The sequence below is a fragment of the Lasioglossum baleicum genome, chromosome 6 (genome assembly GCF_051020765.1).
Source record: "Lasioglossum baleicum chromosome 6, iyLasBale1, whole genome shotgun sequence".
Classification (NCBI taxonomy): Eukaryota; Metazoa; Arthropoda; class Insecta; order Hymenoptera; family Halictidae; genus Lasioglossum; species Lasioglossum baleicum.
Genome location: NC_134934.1, coordinates 14,015,810 through 14,039,766, shown reverse-complemented (window position 1 = coordinate 14,039,766; position 23,957 = coordinate 14,015,810). Strand labels below are relative to the sequence as shown.

The following is a 23,957-nucleotide window of genomic DNA, read 5'->3' as shown; positions in this document are numbered from 1 at the left end:
CATTTTCTCGTTGGCGCTCTTCTTTATTCATTCAAAGACTATGGAGGTAGTTTTAATTTGAAATTTAATTTGAAATAAGGTTTCAGAAAAAATTTTGCTAGGTTTCTCCAGAAAAAATCAAATTTGTTTCTTCAGAAAATTAATTTGCTAGGTCGATCAATTTGCGAATACTAGCCAGGGAAAGGGAAAAATTACGCGTTCTGATATTTTTGATATACGATTATTAAGATTCGAATAAGAAATCATCCATGAGGAATTATTCAACATATTCGTTTCTTCAGAAAATTAATTTGCTAGGCTGATCAGGTTACGGATACTAGCCAGGGAAGGGTGAAAATAACTCATTCTGATATTTTTAATTGACGATTATTTAGATTCTAATAAAGATTCGTCCATGAGGAATTAATCAACAAATTTAATCAACTTGCGGATACCAGCCAGGGAAGGGTAAAATGTTTGAGGGCAGCTGGCGTGTTCCGATCCCTTTTTCCAAGAGTTTCGAGCTGTTCACGTGCACGCAACAGGGAGAAGAAGTCGGAACGCGTGAAACTAGTTGGTGGAGTGGCTCTCCGGAGCCGAATGCTCGAGCAGAGCGGAGCAGAGCGGAGCGGAGCGGCGCGACGCGGCACGTTTCGCGCTTCTAGACGAGTATTACAAGAAAGGGTCTTTGGATACGTGACGTTTGACTGCGTGGAAAGGGTTAGAGTGGCTTGGAGCACCCTCGAACGAGCTCCTAACGGCTCTGCCCTCGGATCTCCTTCTTTTCTACCGTCTCCAATTACGAGCGGCGCGTTTTGCATACGATTACGCGTGCAAAGAAACGACTCGGACGATGTAATACCTTGGCATCTTAACTCTTCGCGCGAGGCAGACTTCTGCGAGACCACCTACCAGGTGCTGCACTTAATCGTTCGTTACTTACTTGCAAATTTATACTGTTTTAACCCTTTAGGCTCGGAGATTTTTCCTGGACCATCAGCCATCAACTTGAACGAATCATTTGTTGCTCACAGAAATAATTAACTGGTCTGTTCGAATGAGTTTTGATGCGGCGTTTTATTGATACAGATTTTGTGGAACAAACATATTACATCTTGCAACTACCATAATTGCCAGCAATCTTTTCATGTCCTCTCGAATGATTTACGACGTCCCCTCGGAAGGGACAGTCTCAATTAAAGGGCTAAAGGGTCAACAACACGCGTTTTAGAGCCGACACTTTCGAGGATTCGGCTGTTCAGACTCGAACAACAATATGTCTGGGCAAATGCTATTCCTGTCCAGGCTTATCAATCACTGGACAGCTCTCGTATCGCTGATCTAATTAATTTTTACGCGCCTGGTCGCTCTATCAGTCTGTATTTCTCACTTCTCGAACCACGCGTTTTCGTTCGCTGCGATAGAGCCGACGCTTTTTTTCGAAAACAAACTTGTTGGCTAGCTGTTGGAAAATTGTTTCTTCTCTTGCATTTACGTATAACAGAAATGACTAGATGCGATTTAAAAATATCAATGTAGCGTATCAGCTTATTGAAACCGATATAGCAAGAAAGAAATTTCTGTTCAACAGAATTGCGTTGAATTACAATTGAATTACTCCACGAATTATAATTACTAGACTGCGGATTATATGCATTTATGACAAAAAAGGGTACGTGCAATTTAAAACAGTGGACATATTAAAAAGATTTAAAGCCGCCAGTATATTAATTTCAGCTTAATAGGAAAATTAAAAGAAGAAGGACATTTTTAATTGGCTCCCGTATCTTGCGATCAATTCAAACATTTTTTATTTTGCTTAATGATCCGCAGTCTAATAATTACGAAGTAATTCAATTTCAACTTCAATTTTAACGTCAAATTCAACTTCAATTTCAACGTCAATTTTCATTATTTTCATAGTGTTTTTAATTGCAATTGTTATTTTTATTACACTTTTTATGTCAATTCCACATGCGTTCTTCTGATAAAGCTAGGTTTAACTTCAAACTCATTTTTGTCGAAATCTATTTTTACTCTTCCCTTCTTTTAATTTAATTAACATTTATGGACCTTTTTAAGACTTCTTAGGGACGTCTTAAAGACCTCCTGAATATCCTACGGACATCTCCTGAACGTCTTTTAGACCTGAACAACACCTGTCTCTCGCAAATAATGCAATTTTTGTTTCGAATAAAATAAACACGGCATACTGTAGTTGTAGAATCTTGTTCGAAGTGGTGCAGATACTTGATTAGGTGTTTCATAAATCCGGGATCTAACAGTAAGTCACGAGCAAGGGAGTCCGGCATCGAGGAGCAAAAAGCTTTCGATTTCATCGTGCGCGAGGCATCCGGGGACTGGTCCGGAGTGCCATGGCGAACCGCTTTCCACCGTTCGCGGAAAGGAAAACGTGTTCCCCGACGACGATAAGTTGTCTCGCGACTCGGCCCTGTTCATTCGGTGCGTCCTCTTCTTGCAGCTGCGTCTGTAGCGGCCGCGTTATTATGAAATAGAAATTCCGACCGCGGTGGAATGCCGAACGACGAGTTCCCGAACGCAATAAGAACGAATCGGCGAGGAAGCCGCGGCTCGGTCATGTTCGATTTCCTTTTGTACACCTCAAGTATACGAGCATTCCTTCCACCGGGATTCCACCTCGCGAATCGTTCCCGAAGATTGCCGGTCGCGTGCCGATTCCGTCGAAACCGGCCGAAAATATTCCGGAAAGCGATCCTCCCTTTTGAATCCATTCCATTGATGCAGGTAATAATTAGCGACACTTGAAACCACGGCTTTTAAAAATACTATCTTCTGAAAAATGTTTCCGTCTTAATCACTATGATAAATATGTATTGACCTTTGCGAAACGATATTCTTAAGCAAATCGCTTTGCGTTTTTATGGCAACGTCCGAATGCCCAATCCACGTGAATAAATATCCTACACATCAGATGAGGCTAATAATGTCAACTTACAATTAGTTGGTGTCCTTGCAAAGCGGAGGTCTCAATCTTCGAGCTTATGGTATTTTTGATCGCGAAGAAAATTTTTGGAAACATTTTTACAGATATATTTAATTTTATTGAATTGTGCAGAGAAAATACTAATATTTTTAAAAGTTGTTTACAACTTTTTATGTGTGCCTGGAATTTTAGATTTATGACAGTTGGAGGCCGAAAATCGTAACTTTAAAAATTGCGACAGGCATGGATGATTTCCTTCTATATAGTTTGAATGTAATGCAGAAAAATTTCAAAATGGGATTCTTCGAGACTCTCCAGTTCTGCATTGTTAAAGTCGACTAAACGGCATAGAAAACTGGTACTTAAGCAATGTCTAAAAATTATTGTAAAGGACTTTAATGTAGAACAGGCCTGCGGACCGTATGCGTCCCGTCGACAAGTAGTTTGCGGCCCGATCGAAAACTTTGAAACTGTTGATGACAATTTATAGGTTTTACACTCCACATTCATCCTTTTGCAAGTCACTTTCACCTTTCTGCAGACCAATTTCACACTTTTGCAAATCAATTTCACCCTTCTACAAATCAAATTCACCCTTCTGCAAATCAATATCACCCATTAAGAATATTTAAAATTAATAATTTATTTATTTCGATTAAATTATACATATATTAATTATATATATATAATAAATACGTATTTCGCTTATTACGACATTCCGCACATTACAAAGTTAATGAATTGGTAATTACTTTTAAATAAGTATTTTATGTAAATCTTTGCTGTTTCTTAACAATTAATTTACATTTGATCTGGGTTTATTTACAAAAACTTACTTAAAACTTCTTTATTTGTTAAATTTGATTTGCAAAAGGGTGAAATTAATTTTGCAGAAGGGTGAAACTGATTTACAGAAAGGTGAAATTGTAACAAATATAAACGTACGATTTCGCCACATTACAGTTCGATGTTTTCACGTATTGATTTCTATGTTTATATCGCTTGTTAAATGAATGATTACGTGTGTGATTAGGCGCGGCAAACATTCCCAAAGAAGAATATATGAAAGCTATTTTCTGACATGACTTCTTTCCACCTAAAATGGCCATTCGCTACACAGTGCGTTCGTTCGGCGCCCACCTTGTTAAAACACCCGAGAAATAACTTTCTCTATTTTCGGCAACCTTCTGGAATCAGGTGTTCTATATTACGAGACGGTATGCTATTTCTGGCGGCGATGATGTGCAAGGTAATCTATAATTGGTGCCGGTGCCATGAATAAACCTCGGACATCGTGAATTCCGGCACAGTGACGAATTTCTCCAACTTTTACGCCGAACGATCGGAATGCCAGGGATTCCCGGCCGATTTCACGGCGAGTTATTTTGCAAGTTATTCTGTTGCGATCATTGGTCGATCGCCAAAACGCTTTTCTTTTCCTTTCCGATTAATCTGCACGCGCGTCGTTGAACCAGAGATCCAACAATGTGATCGGGAGATCCTATTCTGAGGTCACCCCCGCGATCATCAATTTGGGAGTAACAAACGGATCTTTAAGAGAATGGAATGCAGATTGAATCGCATGCTCGCGTTTTATTGCACGAATGTTGCCGTGCATTCCGAGCTCCTGTACAAACCAGAACTCGCTGATTTATAACGCTGTCGATTTTTGTCTAGACTGGGCTCCCGGTTTCGATCGGTAGTACAAACAGCGTTCGCGTCTCGTCGTTTTCTGAAATCGTATAAATTATTTCATTCCTTGATTGTGGATCTTTCAGGATTTATGGCTGGAGCAAAAGTGTCAAACACAAGGAGATATTAATTCATTGTGATCTCTTGTATTCTTTATTTATCGCAAGGGAAAGAGGGAACGTTCTTTGTTTAACTCTTGCTGTATGATTTCATCCAGTATTCATTCATTGCAAGGAAAAGGGAACGATGTTCTGTGTTATTTCCTTGCTCTATAATTTCCTTCTCTTTTCATTCATTACAAGAAAAAGGCGGAACAGTTTGCACTAACCCTTCGCTCTATGATTCCTTTCAATTTTCATTCATTACAGAAAGAAGAGGGGGCATTCTATGTATACTAACCCCTTGCTCTATGATTTCTTTCAATTGTCATGAATTACGAAGAAAACGGAGAATGCTCTGTGGCGACCCGGTGCTCTATAATTTCCTTCACTTTTCGTTCGTTATTGCGTGCCCGTATTTACTCTGGCAGCTAAGCATCACGAACAAGAATGTGGTAACCATACAAGTTCTGTTCGACATTTTCATTCGAGACGTATTCTCCTCGTTCCGTTCAAAATTTCCATTCGAGTCTTCATTCGTGTAAATCCAAAAGGGTTGTTTTATCAGAATTTGAACACAGACATGTTCTCCTCAGCCGGAAGCTGAGTGAACATTCTCTCCATTAGTTCACTGTCATCGCAACTTGTGAATTTCGTATTTCCCACTCATCGACAATTAGGGGCAAGTCCGTCAATTGGTTATTTTTATTATAATATGAACAAAATTTCTCTAGCTTGTATTTATTAATGTAGTATTAATATGAACTATTCGACATAGATGTCGCCCAAGAATAAAGGTGTTTTCCTCGCTTAAATTAACGTGGAATAGTTTACAAGTTATTAATATATTCTGTGTTGTTATTTTAGGTAAGTACAACAAACATTGATGGAGAAACAAACCGTTTTTATTGTATTTTTTTTAATTTATTGAGGAAAACACTCAGATGCACTTGCCCCGTAAATATTACTACACGGGGCAGGTGCGTACTATCACGGTGGGGTAAGTGCGTACTGTATGGGTAACTATAAAACTAAACAGTATATTTAATGCAATAAAAAGCATTTTAGAGCAGGCTTGTTAATCATTCTTTTCTTGTCCCGTAGCACTTGAAATAAGTTCGAAAGCATTTTTAGACCTTGTTTTAATATCACTGTATCCCTTTTCATATTTCAGCATAAAAGTACATGTTTGTTTAAAAATGGATAACTATAAAATTAAACAATATAATTTAATGCAATAAGAAGCATTTTATAGCCGGCTTGTTAATCATTCTTTTCTTGCCCTGTAGCACTTGAAACAAGATTCGAAAGCATTTTTAACTTTCAGAGACGGACATGCCCCATTTTCGAGGCGAGTGCGTCCTAGTTGACACTTTGTACAATATCCTATCAAAATGATAATTTTTCAAGCAGAATTAGAATCCTACGTAATACTAATTCATCAGTAATAACTGTGGCGAGAGTTTGATACCAAGAACGTTCAGTTTTTACATACCAGACTGAAAATACATCAGTTTAAAGTCCAACTTTGCAAAACCTAGGGGACGGACTTACCCCACTCCACCTTACTTAAGATTAATCATTTATTTATTTAGATGAAGTTATACATTTATTTAGACATACGCGAATTCAATACTAAATACGCTTCGATAAATACATGTGTACTTTCATTTTTAAAATTGAGTAATCAAAAAATGGCTACAACGAACATACACATTGGTGCTTTTACCTTAGCTAGCAAGCTTTCACACACTATATTCCCGAAGAATTAACATAGAAATAAACTCCGCCAGAAACACAAGCAAAACCGCGACGGTTCAGCCAAATTGAAACAAGAAAATTGGACTTCCAGCGATCGGCTGGCGAGCCCTTCAATTATCGTAACTCCGGTTTATCCAATCATCGCAATTACGGAGCAAGTATGCCGAAGAATGCCAGTGAAGCACCGTCCGTCCGATCGAGTAAGATCCACGTCGTTTAAGAAACCCGGTGACCGATAAAACCAAAAGATCCGTCGATCTCTCCCTCTCTCTCTTCCCGTCGCGACGGCTGGATCGTTTCTTATCGACCAGAGAAAAAGAAACGACGATTTGCCTAGGCGTTTTCACCGGAGGATTTGGAAAACTATTTTCTACCCGTGGTTTACGGCCCCGGTGAAGATAACGTTCCGGGAGGAGGACCGTTAGGATATCGGCGACGCCACGGGGATCGAGATAAACTTTCTCGTCCGAGGCTCGCGTCGTATTTTTACATTTCCGACACAGCGATTTATCCCGCCACGACCAAACCTGTAACGTTACAGCGTTCTGTTACACGGCTCTCTGTTTTACGATTGGTACACCGCCGACAACGGGCCACGTTAATCCTACGGTGTCGTCTTACGCGAACATTCGGCTGCGTTTCTTCCTTGAACGCCTTGTTCAGCGAGGAAAGGGAAAATAAAGGGCGCGAGGAAGCGTGCCGATGGCCTCGTTACGCCATATGCTCCCACGCCGAGAAACTAAGCGAGATAGTCTATCAGACTATCTAACTATGCCGTACGTTTTTGGAAACTTTTACGTCCCGAGCGTCGTCGAGCACTTATTGTTTTCGATTGAGCAAGTACGAGGTGTGTTCGAAATGTAACGGGAAGTTCTGTAATTTTGCGGGTTCTATTAGATTCACGGCATTCCTTTCTTGTTGTGTTGGTAGACACGTCTGAAAAGTGTCTGTACATTGGTTGGTCGTATTCGATGTTTAGTCTATTGTCAGCTTTGGAAAAGGTTGCATTCTGGCGAAACATTTCATGGCTGTTGCGCCACGATAATGCACCCGCTATCACTTCATTGCTTATTCGTGATTTTCTCGCCAAAACCAACACTGATAGCCTCCATATTCACCAGATATGGCCCCGTGTAACGTTGGTTTCCTCCCCAAAATAAAGAGAACCTTCAAGGGCCGTCGTTTTTCAAGCATAAATGAGATTATGATACTGGTAACAGAGTTATGACTTGAAACAATCGAATATCTTCGAACATTACGTCGGAAGGCAAGAATGGCGTTTTCTGATTCGACGCTCCGTTCTCGATAAAATCGAGTTGAATACGCCCGCGTATCGTCTGACGCGTCTGTTCGTGACGTACCGATTCTACTGACAGCAAATATGTACTAGGCTCGCTCACCCAGCGCATATTCAATCTGATTTTTCTTGAAAACAACTACTTGTTTTCGCTTGCAGAATCACCGTGTAACCGCTCGTGTCATGTGTGTGCTTGTAAGTCGTCTTATTAGCGTCTTATTTCACACGCGACGCCTTTCTCGGAATTTGTTTAACCCTTTGACTGCGTAGACGACGACGCGTTTGCTCAGAAACGGAACATGCCAGTAGACAACATACCGATAGAAAAATACACAGGTTGAACCACGAATCGTGATCGGTAGAGATTGTTATTAGTTTATTATTAAAATAAACTATATATAGAAATATTATTAAAAAATAAGTTATTAGTTATTGTTATTTTGTAAAGAAAAATAAAGAAAGCTGTTTAAAAAAATCTTTTATGTCATGAATCATGGCTTCATCTTAACTTATGATACTCACCGAATTCGTTTTGAAATCGTCTAACACAGGGGTTCTTAAACTTATATGTAGTCCGAGGCCCTCCTCTTGAACAACATCTTTCTTGCGGACCCCATCCCAACCCTAGGCATTCTACGTCGTTCTTGAGACTTAATTTCTGCACTACGTTATAATAAATATTGGTAAAAATGTATTTGCAGTTGAATAACTCGTTAAGTAACAACAAATACAAAAAGTCTTGACCATGTAGGATTTTTATTAAATGAGTTACACTAGCGGACAAGAGTTTAAGACGCTCTAAAAAAAACGATCACATCCTGTAGTAAACTAATTGGTCTAGCTTCCCAAAAAAAGTTCAAATCGTATAGTACAATATTAAAATAGTTATCGGTTTTTTTTAGAGCGTCTTAAACTCTTGTCCGCTACTGTATTTGAATAAAAGCGAAAAGTTGGGGGGGGGGGGTGTAAAGTTAATGTCAAAATTGTACTCGGACCACAGTTTAATTACAGGTGTATTTGCACCTCGGACTGCTAATAACAGAGTAATCTCTGCCGATCACGATTCCTGGTTCACCCTGCATGGAAAAATCGGATCTCGTAAGCAGACTGCAGATTTTATGGATTTATGACAAATATGAATATCTGCGATCGGATAAACTTCCGAATCCGGCAACCCTCCGATTTTTTTTTGGCACAAATTTTATTGTAATGGCGAGAACTATTAAAAAACCATAAAAATCATAGTTTTTCCATTTATTTCCGTAAATAATTTCCATACGAGTGTTTCGTAGCCGACGAGAGACAACTCACCAGTAAAAAAGAATGCGAACAACATTGACAAGGTGTATCGCGGTCGTAAATAGCCGCTTACGCGCGGCTCGCGCATCAAGTTCCCGGAACGGTCCTGGAATGCGTCGGAAACTACCTGTCCATGGTCCTGACGTAAACCGGAGACAATTGCGTGCGAAAATCCCCGATATCTGCTCACGGCGATGGTAAAACCGCTTGGCGAATGCGAACGTACACATACTCCCACAAATACGCGATAGCGATGGGTAACGAGAAGCTCGCGGTGACGCGCGAGTACGTCTATTAACGAATTACCCCGGAGTTTGATAATTCCTCTAATTGGCCGATGTAAATGGAACGGACGGGACTGGTCGTTGTCGTCAGCCTCTACCGGATACGTGTTGTGTCCGCTCCTGCTTCGACTGGCCTCCTCTCTCGTACACACGGTCTCGCGAAACGGAACCGGCGCGCGATGAAAAACGCGCTGAAAAACAGCAACGCCGGCCTCTGGCGACACCACGACGCCGATCTACGGCTGCAAAAATCCTGATCGATACAGTCATTCGCCCGGGTCAATAGCCCCACCGCTTGCTGACTTCTAATGATAGCACGCCCCTGCATTTTCTGCCTTTCGGAAACCCGACGATCCTCCCAAACGAGAGAGCCGATATACAAAAAGAACAGTCGCGATTCAGTGTGGCAAGGTTTTTATTTAGTAATTGTCTGATTCAATCGTTAATTGCATCGGTACAGGTAAATTCGTTAGGACCTCGAGCGCCACACTGAACCAATAAAAGTCACACAATATAGTCCAGTCAATGAATGCTCATAAGCGGGGTGTAGAGGGAAATGGAAGGAACACAATTTTTAACTTTGGGACTTTATTTGGAGGTAAACATACTAAAAGTCCCTACTCCTAGGAGGTGAGCGGGAAGGTCCCCTTTTTCGGTTTTCGGCTTATATCTCGGAAACTATGAGTCCTAGCGATAAGACCATCCTATACAAAATTAAAGCTGATAAAATGTGCCATAAGATTGATTGCATTCAGTTTTGCGCTATCTCGCATAGTTTCCGAGATATCCGCGCTCAAAGTTCACGAATTGTGAAAAAGAAATTTTTGCCTCACGTCTTTTGCCTTATTTGACTAGCTAACTCTTCAGCACAATTAGTGAACTTTGAGCGCGGATATCTCGGAAACTATGCGAGATAGCGGAAAACTGAATTGAATCAATCTTGTGGCACATTTTGTCAGCTTTAATTTTGTATAGAATGATCTTATCGCTAGGACGCATAGTTTTCGAGATATAAGAGGAAAACCGGAAAAGGGGACCTTCCCGCTCACCTCCTAGGAGTAGGGACTTTTAGTATGTTTACCTCCAAATAAAGTCCCAAAGTTAAAAATTGTGTTTCTTCCATTTCCCTCTGCAACTTTCGTTGACTGGACTTACAAGAGCAAAACAACCTACTTTTTATTTCACTATACAGGTTGTCCCAAAAATGTTGTACTTCCTTGAGTAGGATGACTCCTGAGGTCATTTGAAGTAACTTTTCCCTTTGCGAAAATGCTCTCCGTAGGTTTATTAAGGAGTTATTAACGAAAAACCGCAGATTGCTACTTGAAATTACCTCAGGAGTCACCCTATTCAAGGAAGTACAATATGTTTGGGACACCCTGTATCTTTTAGAGATTGAGATCCATCTTTCTCCGAATAACAATTAATTTTTCAATGTTCGACTCAATTCGAAAGATTCAGTCAATGAATTCCGATCCACCGCACACAGTACAGATTTTACACTCCAAATTCACCCTTTTGCAAATCAAATACACCCTTATGCAAATCAATTTCACCCTTCTGCAAATAAAATATTTGTGTACATCAAATACTTATTTAAAAGTAATTACCGATTCATTAACTTTGTAATATATGGAAACTGTGTGTAGATATGTATATTCATTGTAGCCATTTTCTAATTAATAAATTGTAAAAATGAAAGTAGTATCTAAATGCTGTCTAAATGTATAGAATGTAATCTAAATAAATAAGTAATTAATTTGAAGTGTCCCTAATAGTTGAAATTGATGTGCGAAAGGGTGAATTTGGAGTGCAAACCCCACAGTTCCTACTCGAAAGTCAGAGGAAGAGAGAGGCGCGCAGGATTCAAGGTCCCCGTTTATATAATATGCTCAGTGAGTCGTGTCTGTTACAGCGCATCCTGGAAATGGATCGAGTTGGATCGACAGAGGACAGCGTCGTCACCGATTGTTCTTTCCCGTGGAAATTCCTGAAGCAGATAGGAACGGGTCCATTGATCACGCGACGTTGCGATTATTATTACACGGGGACTACAGCGAGCGATCCGAGTTGGATGTACAGTTGTACTTGAACACATTCGGATCTAGACGGTTGATCTTGCGGAAGAGGGTTTCCGGAAGTGATTCAAGATGGTTGGAGTTAGACTCAACAGTAGCTGTGTCCTCCTGGCTGGATACTGGTCTGGAGAATTTAGGACTCGAATTAGAATTCCTTCAGGATGACGAACCTGTTGGACGAAGCTTTTCCTCACCAGTTTTGAACGTGTTCACGGAATCTTCGGAGTTGAACGTTCTCAAAGATGGATCTTCAAGGTCGAAGAGATCGACGCCAGAGGATTTGATGTCTTTGCATAGAGGACGCAGGACCAAGTGCAAAGGGGAGAGCAAGAAATGCTGTAGACACGAGCTGACGGTGATGTTCAAAGATTTGAAGGGATTCGAGTTTATAGTCTACCCGAAAACCTTCGACGCTGGGTACTGCAAGGGACGGTGTCCGCCAAGGTATAATCCTGCTCATCATCACGCCCTCCTGCAGAGTTTACTGTGGAAGGAGGACAGGAAGAAGGTGCCGAAACCCTGCTGCGCGCCCAGCAAGCTTGACCAGCTGATGATCGTCTACTTCGATGAGAACGACTCCACACAGCTCAAGGTCTCCTACTGGAAGAACATCAAGGTGCTCGAATGCGCCTGCTCTTAAACCACCGATCCTCTTTTGGAGATTCAGAAGCTGTGGTAATGCCTCGATAAGCGGACTTCTAGGATCAAAGACTGTTCCATGTAGATCATTAGTAGACAGCGGATTTTGTGCATTTATGACAAACATTAGTAGGTGTAATTTGAGATGGTAAAAACGGTCGAAGAATTTCAAAATACATGTATATCATTTTCAACCTATCAACCCTTTGCACTCGGAGCTATTTTGACTGGAAAATTAAGCATTTCTCTCGACCTAGAACATTTTCATTTCCGATTTTTCAAATTTTATATCATACTATACCTAAATTTCAGTTTAGTAATTGGTTAGATATTTGAGATTAGATTGATTCGAGTGCTAAGAGTTACATTTCTATTTCACTCGCAGTTTGTTGCAATTCAGGTCGAAAATTTTTATTTTGCATAAAGATCCGCTGTTTAATCATCAGGTAATTTTTTGAAAGAGCTATCGATAACTTTAAAGTTTCACCACATTTTTTAACTTACCTTAAGCAACAGAGTAAAATGTTGTCCTCAACTCCCCGAACAGATTATGAATAAAAAAATTGCTCTTTCTTCAGAGTCCGCAGCCGGTCCTAATATTTCAGATAAGCCGCGACAGTTATCAAGGCAATACCGCAACTATTTAGTATAATCCACGAGATGGAAGTTACAGAAAAATCTTCCGGAGGAACGAGAACTGAACAGTTTACGAGGACTCACCAAAGAATCGTCCGAATGGCATTGGGTGGTGGCGTTTCGCAGTTGTTCGATGTACAGTCTTCCCTCGCATAGTGTTACTACCCGTATGAAGGTTCAGAAAGTGTAGAGGAACTACGTTATTTGAAGTTCGCCGAACATAGAGGACAGCGCGTAAACGACAGTTTTCAATTTTCCCCATTTAATTGCATGCAAAATTATTGGAAAAATCTGACGCGTTGCGGTTATCGATTTTGATGTTTGAGATTTTTTCCCTATTTTTTCGGATCAAAATCTTATTTACAAAAAATGAAGGACACGTATAAAGAGCATCGATCATATTTTTAGAGTAGCAACATTTCATTAGAACCTTTTTTAATCGAAAAGAAACAACTACAGTTTTCGAAGGGAAGAACTTCTGCACGAACGAACAGCTGCGAACACGATCCGAGACATCACCAAATGCCCAGACCCCATAATCGCGGGTCTTCCATTGACTGTGATACTAAGATATCTGCTTGACATTATTACTCATAAATAATCGTATTTCGTATCGTTAAATGGTCTCTTTTTTAAATTAGTCCTTGTACATACGCGACTTAGTTGTTAATTAATCGTCGTTCCCCGAGAAAGAACTTGCGGATCTACCGACAAACGCGGCGAGATCCTTGTTACGAAAAGAAAAAAGAAAGAAGAAGAAAAAAAGTCGATAAGACACCACGTTATCTCATCGCGCCGCACGCATTCATTTAATTTATTTCGATCATTCTGGGGTTAGGATCTATTGTAGATGTATGTGGGTTCTCCGCGCGTATTGCGAGCCGAGTATTAAATGCAGAAGACAGATTCGATCTATTTATACGCGAAATCGCTGCTTCGTAGAGTTTCCTTCTGCTCGAGGTTTCGTTAGTTCCTAATAGAGTTACAGAGCGTATCTCTGACACCGTGCTCCCCTTCTCTCTTCCGTTTTATCATCTCCGGGACGTCGATGTGAAACAGTTTTCATCCTTAACGTTGAACCTACCGCAAAGGATCAAATCAATCAACAAATCGTTCTCATATATTTTATTTTTTAAAATTATGAAAATAAAGAAATAGACCTCTTTCCATGGAGAATAATTAGAAAAATCTAAATAAATTCAGTCTTATCATATTTACAAGGGGATAGTGTTCAGTAGGTTCAACGTTGAAGTTGTAATCATAATCATGCGCATCTATTGTATATTTTTCAATCAAATAAAGAACGTCTATAGTATATTTCCTCCCACACCTCGCGAGGCATACGTCACAAATGCGTCTTCGAAATTTCGTTACGGCTACTTCCGGCGCCGAACCATCGTTCGCGACTTCTGGTTATACTCGCGTTACTTATATTTTCTAATCAACCATCGATGATGTAACGACAAAATAAAAATTTATTCGTTATTTATATAACAGCGCAGTAACTGTATCTCGACCGCAACACTTTTCGCAGACAGCGAAAACAGCTCTCCCTCTGATGCAGCTTCCACATCTGAACCCGATCCACCAGTGTTTTTCATTTTTATGAGGCAACGAAACGTTACTCAACGCAACGCCACGCAATAATCGTCGGTATCGGCGATGTTACAATATTTACTCCGAGAGTAATCAAAAGCGAGCGGCTGAAGATGATTATTTATCGTGTAGGGATTTTACGTAATCTGTTGAACGTACTGACAAACGTAGCAAGTGAGAAAGAAACATTGAGTTGCGGCCGAATTGTTGCACATCCAAGGGAAACAGAATTTGTCCACTCTCAGAGCAGGTGAATTTGCTCACTGACATCCTAATTCTCAATGACTTTATCCATTGTTCCTCATTATTCCTTTACTTTATGTGATGTAACTCGCAATTTTGTTTTGATATCGTTAATAGAAAACATACATGATCGCGAAAATCACGAATCACTGTGAAAAATTGATTGGCAACGAACGTGATCGAATCACGAGCGATCCAAAAGTTGTTCACGCCATCTCTACTGGTCAGGAAAAGAAGTCCACGAACAACGAGTCTTGTAGACTATAGTCGAGGGGTTATCGTCGCGCGACAGCAATAAAGTTTCGCTGTGCGCACAATGTTGCTCACCCCGAACGAGGCCGAAGGTCACTGGTGACCCGAAGTTATGCAATCGTAGACAATTCATTCATATTGTTGCGGTATCTACCGCCCTTTTAATTCTAATCGCGTTCTGCGAGTTGACAAACATTTGTAGCAACGGTTTAATTCATTCGATTTCAAATATAAATAAGATTATCTTCTGTCCGTCTTGCCGACACCTCTCTTCCCGCTGAACAAGTGTCTCGGCATCTTCGTGCCGATGAACCGATCGGCTTCACCCTTCAGACCCTTCTTCGCGATCTTCTTCTTGAGTGCCTTGTGCGCGATGTTCTTCAGCTTCGTCCTCATGGCTACGTTCTTCACGCCCATCTCGTCGCGAGCTGGTCTCGAGCTGCTTCGAGCTCGAGATTGCGAGGCGGAATCCATTCGCATACGTTTCTTGGCCGGTTGTGACAGCGACCTCGATCGACCTCTTGTTTTCGTGAAATGCGCCTGTTGAGAGTAACAGATTTAGTCAATGCAATTTCCAGATATTCAATACACCGTTCAACAAATTTCAATCTTTATTAGGTCGTTCGGAAAGTAATTTCGTTTTTCGTGTACAGATAGCAATGTTTCCATTTGTTATTACTTAATTACTACCTTGTAGTGCTTTCTACCCTTTCAAGCATTTTTTTGCAAGATTTTGCAAGATTTCCATCACCTTCTGCTTTTTTATTACCGCGAGGGTAAATATGCAGTGCACGAAAGAAAAAATTGTGTGCTGTTTCAGGAGAGTTAAAGAGTAAGGGGTCATATAACTCAAGTCTTTGCTAATAGAAAACAGAAATTCTACGAGCATGGAATCTTTAAACTTAAAATTTACCAGAACAAAATGTCACAAAACTTATTCTGAATGGTAAAAAATTGGCTTTCATTTTCCTTTGAGAGAACGAAATGACTTTCCGAACGACCTAATATTTTGTAAGATGCCCGACAGAAAATCTGTTGGCAATGCAAAGGGATAATTTTGCCACTCACTCCTTCGGTCTCCTCCATATCGATGCCCAGGTCCTCCATCTGTTCCTTCAGCTTCGTCACCGACCGCTCTCGTCCTCTTGCCGCGGCTGTACGCGGCATCACAGGTTTCGTGGAAGCCTTCTGAATCATCGCCTCGTCCTTCATGATCGCCTTCTTGTCCCGAATCTGCTTAGCCAACTGTACGATCTCCTTCATCGTCTCGGACAACTCTGGCACCTTGTAGTCGTACATGCCAGCTTCTTCTCGAAGCTGTTCCTCTTTCTCCAGTTCGTTCAATTTCTTCAATGACAAATGAAGAAGATGAATAATCAAGTTTTAACGAGACTAACTTAAGACTTAAGGGGATACGAACCTCGTATATATCTGGATCGATGTAATCAGCGACATTGTGGCCCTCCCAGATTTCGGGAATAATGTCGAATTTCTGGTCTCCTTCGATATCGTAGTTCTTCTTCAAGTCCAGAACGTAGTCGTCACCCATCTCTTCTTCTATGTGTCGCTCCAGTTTGCGTTTTCTCGTTGCCTGTTCTGCTGCTGCTTGCCTCTTTTGCAGGACAATATCTGGGATGCAAGGTGCACGGACTTTGCTGTCCCTTGGCACTGGTTGCGCAACGTGCAGACGATTCAGCAGGCCCTCCACCTGTAACGACGAACAAATGTTGAAAGCTTTATTTGTCAAGACTAAATCCGTTCCAAGAACCTCCTTTAATCGTTCCAGAATTAATTTACCTTCTTCGTTCGTATCTTCTGATCAACGCGGAACTCCAACAAACGTTCGCAAGCCTGTATCTTGACATCCATCACTCCGAAGTCCGTCATCGTACTCATCTCTAGTACGGGCACCTCTTTCTCTTCCAACGACTTCAGGAGCTTTTGCTTTTCTTCTGGAAGTTCCTCTAAGCGCAAAACGTCCACTTTGTTCAACACAACCGTTAAAGGTTTGTTCGCGAACAAGGGTTTAATAGATTCGAACAGCTTGACCTGGAACAATTTTATATTATTGTTTTAAATGTTTACGTTGACGTTGTATGAACCCAGCTTGAGAAACTCACCTGTTCGTCTAACGTGTGACCACATTGTTCTGATATGTCGCAGAAATAAAGAACAGCCGATCGCAAATGCGCTAATGCAGTTATTGCTTGCATCTCTATGACGTTTCTTTCTTCCAGCGAATGATCCAGGATTCCAGGTGTGTCGATCACTTGCCATCTCAAGTACTTGTAGTCCGTGTGACCGACATATAACGATTTCGTTGTGAACGCGTATGGCTGAACTTCAACGTCGGCTCGTGTGATCTGTAGAAAGGAAAGTTCATGCATTACGATATTGAATATAAACAATTTTGTCCTGAAACTATCTTTTGCACTGGCAATAATAATGGAGACAGAGACATTACTGCAGTTGTTTACCTTCAACAGTAAATCCTTATTAAATGCTTTGTTTTAAAGGGTGACTTTAAATAATCCTCAAGCTATTTGTTGTACAAAGAAATTTTTGAAACATATGCTGCGTGGTTTTCATGGGAACTAAATATGTCAGCGTGTACCACCAGTGGATAATTTAACATGTACCATCGGTGGTAAACATAGCTTGGAATGTATTAATGAATAAAAAATGAAATCACCTTGTTTATAAAACTACTTTTCCCAACATTTGGAAAGCCACATATTATAATGGTGCGTGTATAGGGATCTATACTGGGTAATCTGGCTAAATGCTGACGAACTTGTTCCAAATATGCTAAATTAGCTGCCTGCCTTTTCATTATCGTAGCCATACGACCCAAGGCAGCCTTCTTCAGTTGTTTACATCGATATAGAGAATCTCCGAACTTCATTAAACGCACGTAATCCTTTGCCACACTGTTAGAATAAAGTATGTTAATATTTCAGGTAACATACACTTACTTATGCTCATGTATACTCACTTGTCTATTAAATGTCTGGCCATATTTATCTGACCAAGGGCTAGCTTGTAATGATCTTTATCATATAAAACATTCATTAAATCGGCGTAGAACGGATGAACATCGTCGAGCTTCGGAAATTCTTGAATGATCTGCGATAATCTGTCGTGGAAATTCTGCTGTGTAAACTTCACTTTGCGTACATAGAAAGAACGTATCCTGGTGATCTTATAATTCTTGTGAACGACTGTGGGTGTTTTACGTTGTGTCTTCGACAAGATTATGTCGATGAAGTCCTAACGAAAAGGGATGAAACGTTAATATTAAAGAATATTTCTTGTAAATAGAGAACCGATGGTTTTAATCAACTAACCTTTGAGGTGGGGACCACCGCTATTTTCTTGAAATTGTACAAAGACATTGTTGCGTACTTTTTTTTCACCAATTATCACTTCACGAAAATGTCAAGTCTCACGAGACGCGCGAAATAATACGCTCTCGATTTTTAATAACAAACGCGGATCCCTAACCGCGTACAGTACAAAAACACGTGTACGACATTGCACAGTTACCGAGCTACCGCGATTGTAGAAAGACTTCGATTCGAACACGTGAAACTTGAACGATGACAACGCTATAACGAGAATGAGGGGAACTTATTTATCCTTTACGCCGATTGGAATTCAGAAGTTGTTACATCCCAATGGGAAAGCGTAGAAAAACCATTTGTTTCAAATCCACAAATCTTTCCATTTGAACCGACCAAATACTTTTAGAAATTTTAAGCTCCATTCACAGGTCCTTAGAACATCGTGGCATGGTGGAACATATATACTTACGGACCCGGCATAAATATATATAGAACATAGGATCAGATAGGATATGCATAGGACGCAGTGTTTCAAGATAACGAAGTATCTGGTGCCCACAAGTTACGTCATAAACATTTGGAAAAATGGTGCAAACTTGTTGCATAAAGAATTGTAAGGAACGACAAAACCGTGCGATACAAATATATTATGTTTTCACAAGTAAGTATTTTATACTTATATAGTATCACACATACATATTGTTCTTACTATATATTCTTTTTTTAAATAAAGTAAGTTGTGAGGAAATAAATACTTCATATTATCATCATCTACATTAAAATTTAACGTTTTCTAAATTATAATTGACAAAATGAGTTAGCCATATTTAAAAAAATAAGAGTACATATAAAGTATATAAAAATGAACAGCGCCAATACACGTAGCGGCAAAACGCTCAAACTAGTAGCCAAATGTTACCGACCGAGCGCCGCAGGTTGGCGACTACAGCGCCGCCTGTGTCGAAATTTCGAAGCTTCATTCGGGGTCCGAACAGCGCCAACACACGTAGCGGACAAAACGCTGAAACTAATAGCAGAGATAGACATATTTACTATTTGCTGTCATTTACGACATTCGATTAACCAGAATGACAGAATTTCAACGTTTAAAAGATGCTGTCGAGAAATTACACGAAAGTGTCTCGAATTTTCATGTTGGAGCAGTTTCCTTGGACGATTACAAGCCCACTGAGGAAAGGATAAAAGATATACGAGATTCGCTTACACAATTAAATTCAAGATTATTAATGCTGAAAGCACAGAAAAACTATCGTATGTGTATGAACTACTACAAGAAATATTTCTTTCTTCTTTCTACTTTCAATGTACTCAATAATTTTACATGATTGTTCTAGAGAATACAGAAGTACCTGAGGAAAACATAAAAGACATTGTAACAAAGTTGCACGAAGCAACATCGAATTCCCTTTTAAACAGTAAAGCAATTAAGATGTGCCTTCATTCTTATACGATTCAAAGTATTCTGAGAGGCGAAGAAGGTAACGAGGAGATGCGAATGTAAATCTTCAAATTCTCAGACAATGTAAACATAACTAGTGGTTTGTAATGAACTGCTTGAACATTTGACTTCAGGAAAATTAATACCTGTATGGATAAATTATTTATTATCAACGACGAGACACTGGCGATACAGAAGGAGATCGACGAAGCAGTGCAGAAGCAGCTGGACTTAAAGATTGAATGTCAGAATATGATATTCGACCACAAAAAGTTTCTAGAGGAACAAGAAGAAGTAAGAAATAGAAGGTTGCAAGAGAAAAACCCTGAAACTGCAAAGTACATACTTTTTTAGTAAATCTTGTTACAAATTACTTACCATAGAATTGATCTTACAATGGTCAATTTCTTTTTCAGCAACAAGAAGAAGCTAGTCCAAACAGTAGATAAAATCAATGTAATGAAGAAACTTATAGTCAACTTTATCGGTGCTTCGTACCTCTTACTCATGGAAGAACCAGTGTTGGTAGATATGCTAGAGAAACATAGAGATCTAATCAGTATAGAGACGATTTTAAAAATGGCCCAAAGTAATTGAAAAAATTAAAGCACCACTGTACGTGTTTCGACGTAATCTCGTAACAGTATTTTTTACAATTTTATATTAAATCATTAATATATTATGATATATCATAATATATCATGATACATAATATATAATGTACATCATAATATAAGTACATAACGGAATTTCTCAACTGTCTTCGGTGTATACCTTCCTTCAAAACGCATTGTGACCATCGCAGCATGATCCATTTCTTGAATCTTGATTCTTGGGGATGTGTGAAGTGAAATGAGTCTATTTTCTAGGAAAGAGAAAGATGATAGCGAACAGAAAATGTGCAGAATAATTGGGCTCCACGCATATTTACAGGGAATGATATCCAGCTGTCTTCTCCTCTTCATTTCCTTTTCATATACACCTATACGTATTAACCCTTAGCACTCGAGTGGTGACTCAAAATATAGTTTAGATTATTAAACACGTTGGTATCTAATCAATTACTAAACATTTAAGTATTGCAGGAGGCGTTACATCAATTTCATATCCACAATATGAAAAAATCATATACAATGAAATAGTTCTAGGCCCGAAGAGATGTTCAATTTTCCAGTTCAAACAGCTTCGACTGCAAAGGGTTAATCGTTGAATAACAGCTAACAAGCCAGTGGTCAGCTGAAAGATAGAACTCGAATCACAGCTCGCGGTATTCGCCCGCTTAGGGGAGAGGGGTGCGCATTTGTTGATAAATCAACTCGACGATCGTTTCTGTTTTTGTCCCGTGAATCTCATTTTTATTCAATTATGGTCCTGTTGTGTGTTCTCAGTCTATTTGATTCCTGTCCACTTTTTCCCCATTATCAACATGCAAACCGCTCTCCTCGTGATCTACACATTGAATCCCGCGTATATAAACACATATAGGAGTCAACCGGAAGTAGTACTCAAACAATTTAATTTCTATGTACATTAAACTTTTTTTCTCTTGTTGTTCTGTTTGCCTTCGTCTTTAATAGTCCATTAGCTTACGGGTGTTCACAGGGGGATGGAAATGAGAAAACGAACTCGCTACAAACGGATTAACAGAAAAGAGGAAAAAGTACGGTCAAAGGATGAACATGATCATGTTCATCCCCGGGGGAAGGGGGGATGTGTGTGTAGCGTGTATGTTTCTCTCGCAAAAAAGAAAAATTCGTCGGACATCTCTCTTTTTCACTGTCCGTTCATTAAGCGTTCATGGACGCGTACGAAATCGACAATTTTTGTCTGTATCTGTTTCTTTACGTCCGTGTAAATCGGCTCGTTGAATTAATTACTACTAATCACGATCTCTCACGATCCATTTCGCTCTTTCTCTCTCTCTCTCTCTCTCTCTCTCTCTCTCTCATTCTCTCGCCGTGATGAACACATCCGCTTTTTATATTTCTTCCACCGTCGTCGTGGCCACGTTGGTAAGAAAAATTCGTCGATCGCCATCGGGTTTCGCGTCGCGACGACGGTAAAACTACAGTGGTAAGAATATAGCTTATTAATTCGCCATTACTGATATAGTTTATGTATATATGTATATGTATATATAATTTGAAGCTGATACAATCTCCCTGACATTATCCGACACTCGATTATCCCTCGTTCTCTCTTTTCGTTCCCTTTTTCTTCGTGTATCCCGTGTGCGTACTCTTCTTTCTCTCCACAATAATAATTTTCTATTTACAAAAAGTGCACCGATACAAGTCCAAGTTTTTCATAGTCTTGCTTTTCTCTTTTCTTTTTTCTACCTCTTCCGCTGCACGTCATTTAGTTAATTAAATTCTTCCTCACACCCCTACCCCTCGCGCGTCTCTCCCTTTTGTTAAACAACGGACCGTCATCGGAACACACTCTTGTTTACACATGGGCACGCTATTGTTCATCGGTAATGCACGTGAGCTGCCAATTCCATACAAAGTGGCGAACAATCGGTCGAACACAAGCTACCGTAAACTCGTTCTCGGCGACAGATATACATGCTAGTTAAAAAAAGAAAAAAGAAAGTAAAAGGGAAAAAATAATCGTAGCGACTTAGTAGCAATTAATAATCGACGTCGAAACGCACTGCACAGATCGCATCGTTATTATCATTATCATCTAAATCACGTTCCGCTAGAAAAGCACAAATGACAATGATTCCTCTTCCATTGCTTTTTACAATTGAAACGCGCCGCGACGGGGACAGATAGAGGAAACGTCTCGATTCTCATTTGTGCGACTCGCATATTCGATCGCGGGAAGCGTCCGTTTCCGTTCTCCGAAAGACGCGAAAGTTCCGCTAAAATTGAGAAAGAAGCACAAGGCAACGATAACAATTTTTACAATGAATCGATGCTTCTAGAGTCTTCGGGACCGAATGCAGGAGTCGCTACAGGATTGCGCACTGAAGATAAAGACATAAACAGCGGATATTTATGCAGAATAAAAATATTCTACTTGAATTACAACAAACCGCAGTCGCATAAAAATTTATTTTCCTTCTTAACCCTTTGGACTTGAGGCAATTTTAATTTCGGAATCAAAACGTATCTTTCAACCTACAAGATTTTTATTCTACGTAATCTTTTTCACACTAATTAAACCTGTTTATTCCCACACGACATTTGGATTTTTAATTTAATTATTGACTGGTGCTTCATAGTCACCATTCTTTGAGCTATTTCAACTGGAAAATTAAACATTTCTTCCGACCTGGGATATTTCCATTCTCAATGATTTTCTAAATTTGGTGGATACGAAACTGATATAATACCTCATACAATACTTAAATGTTTAGTAATTGATTAGATACCAATATCTAAATAATAACGCAAACAATATTTTAAATAATGTTACAGCAATGTTTAGTGGCGTCTCAGAGTCACCACTCGAGTGCAAAGGGTTAATAGGTTTAACAGATCGAAAATAATATGTATAACAATATTTTGAAATTGTTCTAATGATTTCGCTGTTCTAAATTACACCGGCTCACTGTTGCCATAAACGCATAAAATCCGCTGTCTAGACATATTTGTCTGAACGCTTCACCTACCAGGGATTATACAAATCAAGGATTATCTTTTAACAACAATGTCTAACAACATAGGGGAATCATTCCTCCAGACGTAACACAATGATTAAAAGGTCTAGACGAATGTACTCCACAAGTAGGTAAAGCGTTAACAGAAGGTAGTACGATCATGCTCTCGTCGAGAACCGCGAGGAAATGAAAGACACACATATATAGACGTACGTTGAACTTGGTCCGATCTATTCGCACCAATTTACAAATATACAAATAAGTCGCGCTCGCAACAGAACATCACCGTTCCGATCGACAGACAGGAGGGTTGATCGCAGTCGTCGGGACGCGTGCAAACAGCCTTTCTTTCCCTATATGTCTCGTTTCTAACGGAGTACACACGAGAGTGAACAAGAACAAAAAAAAAACATACAAGAAAAAATATACGACGTAAAGGTCGAGCAAAGAAAAACACAGGATCGCCGAAAGGAAAAACGATTCTCCCGGACCATCGGATACAGGGGGTTCGTAACGCGTCACCCCTCTCTTCTCTATTCCTTCCTTTTTGTTTTTCTTCGCTCACAACCATACTTAACCAGCAGTCAGTCGTGTTCGTATCATAAAAAGTCGGTGACGCTTTGAAAAATCGACTAAAAAAACTATAAACTAAATTGCAACGTATAGTTGCAGCGTAGTCGCGCCAATCATCTGTGGCAGGGTAGCGATTTATGTCATATATATAT

General features: G+C 39.8%; 3 protein-coding genes across 3 annotated transcripts in view; 2 read left to right on the top strand and 1 right to left on the bottom strand.

The window, feature by feature from the left end:
* Mav (TGF-beta domain-containing family member maverick) overlaps positions 1 to 14,222 on the top strand; it is a 32,662-nt gene extending 18,440 nt beyond the window's left edge. Inside the window, exon 3 of the mRNA XM_076425714.1 lies at positions 11,291 to 14,222. Within this exon, the coding sequence (XP_076281829.1) occupies positions 11,291 to 12,093 (803 nt within the window). The 3' untranslated portion in view covers positions 12,094 to 14,222. The remainder of the gene's footprint in view (positions 1 to 11,290) is intronic.
* Positions 14,223 to 14,951: 729 nt separating this feature from the next.
* Non1 (nucleolar GTP-binding protein 1) lies at positions 14,952 to 18,405 on the bottom strand. The gene is made up of 8 exons (XM_076425715.1): positions 18,167 to 18,405; positions 17,815 to 18,089; positions 17,512 to 17,749; positions 16,940 to 17,182; positions 16,617 to 16,868; positions 16,240 to 16,527; positions 15,888 to 16,166; positions 14,952 to 15,359 (listed from the first exon to the last, which is right to left on the bottom strand). Exons 1-8 carry the CDS (start codon positions 18,212 to 18,214, stop codon positions 15,060 to 15,062), a joined length of 1,923 nt encoding a protein of 640 aa, XP_076281830.1. The 5' UTR covers positions 18,215 to 18,405; the 3' UTR covers positions 14,952 to 15,059.
* Positions 18,406 to 19,152: 747 nt separating this feature from the next.
* On the top strand, positions 19,153 to 23,957 carry LOC143209700 (uncharacterized). The gene is made up of 4 exons (XM_076425724.1): positions 19,153 to 19,435; positions 19,519 to 19,681; positions 19,757 to 19,960; positions 20,039 to 23,957. The coding sequence occupies exons 1-4, from the start codon at positions 19,252 to 19,254 to the stop codon at positions 20,217 to 20,219; spliced, it is 732 nt and encodes a 243-aa protein (XP_076281839.1). The 5' UTR covers positions 19,153 to 19,251; the 3' UTR covers positions 20,220 to 23,957.

Excerpts from the sequence above, each read along its gene's own strand:
- Non1 (XM_076425715.1), bottom strand. The coding sequence starts at position 18,214 with ATGTCTTTGTACAATTTCAAGAAAATAGCGGTGGTCCCCACCTCAAAG. Across the intron at positions 18,090-18,166 it reads CGGTGGTCCCCACCTCAAAG|GACTTCATCGACATAATCTT; the intron begins GTTAGTTGATTA and ends CCTTTTCGTTAG. Across the intron at positions 16,869-16,939 it reads GTCACACGTTAGACGAACAG|GTCAAGCTGTTCGAATCTAT; the intron begins GTGAGTTTCTCA and ends AAATTGTTCCAG.
- LOC143209700 (XM_076425724.1), top strand. The coding sequence starts at position 19,252 with ATGACAGAATTTCAACGTTTAAAAGATGCTGTCGAGAAATTACACGAA. Across the intron at positions 19,436-19,518 it reads GAAAGCACAGAAAAACTATC|AGAATACAGAAGTACCTGAG; the intron begins GTATGTGTATGA and ends TGATTGTTCTAG. Across the intron at positions 19,961-20,038 it reads AAAAACCCTGAAACTGCAAA|CAACAAGAAGAAGCTAGTCC; the intron begins GTACATACTTTT and ends TTTCTTTTTCAG.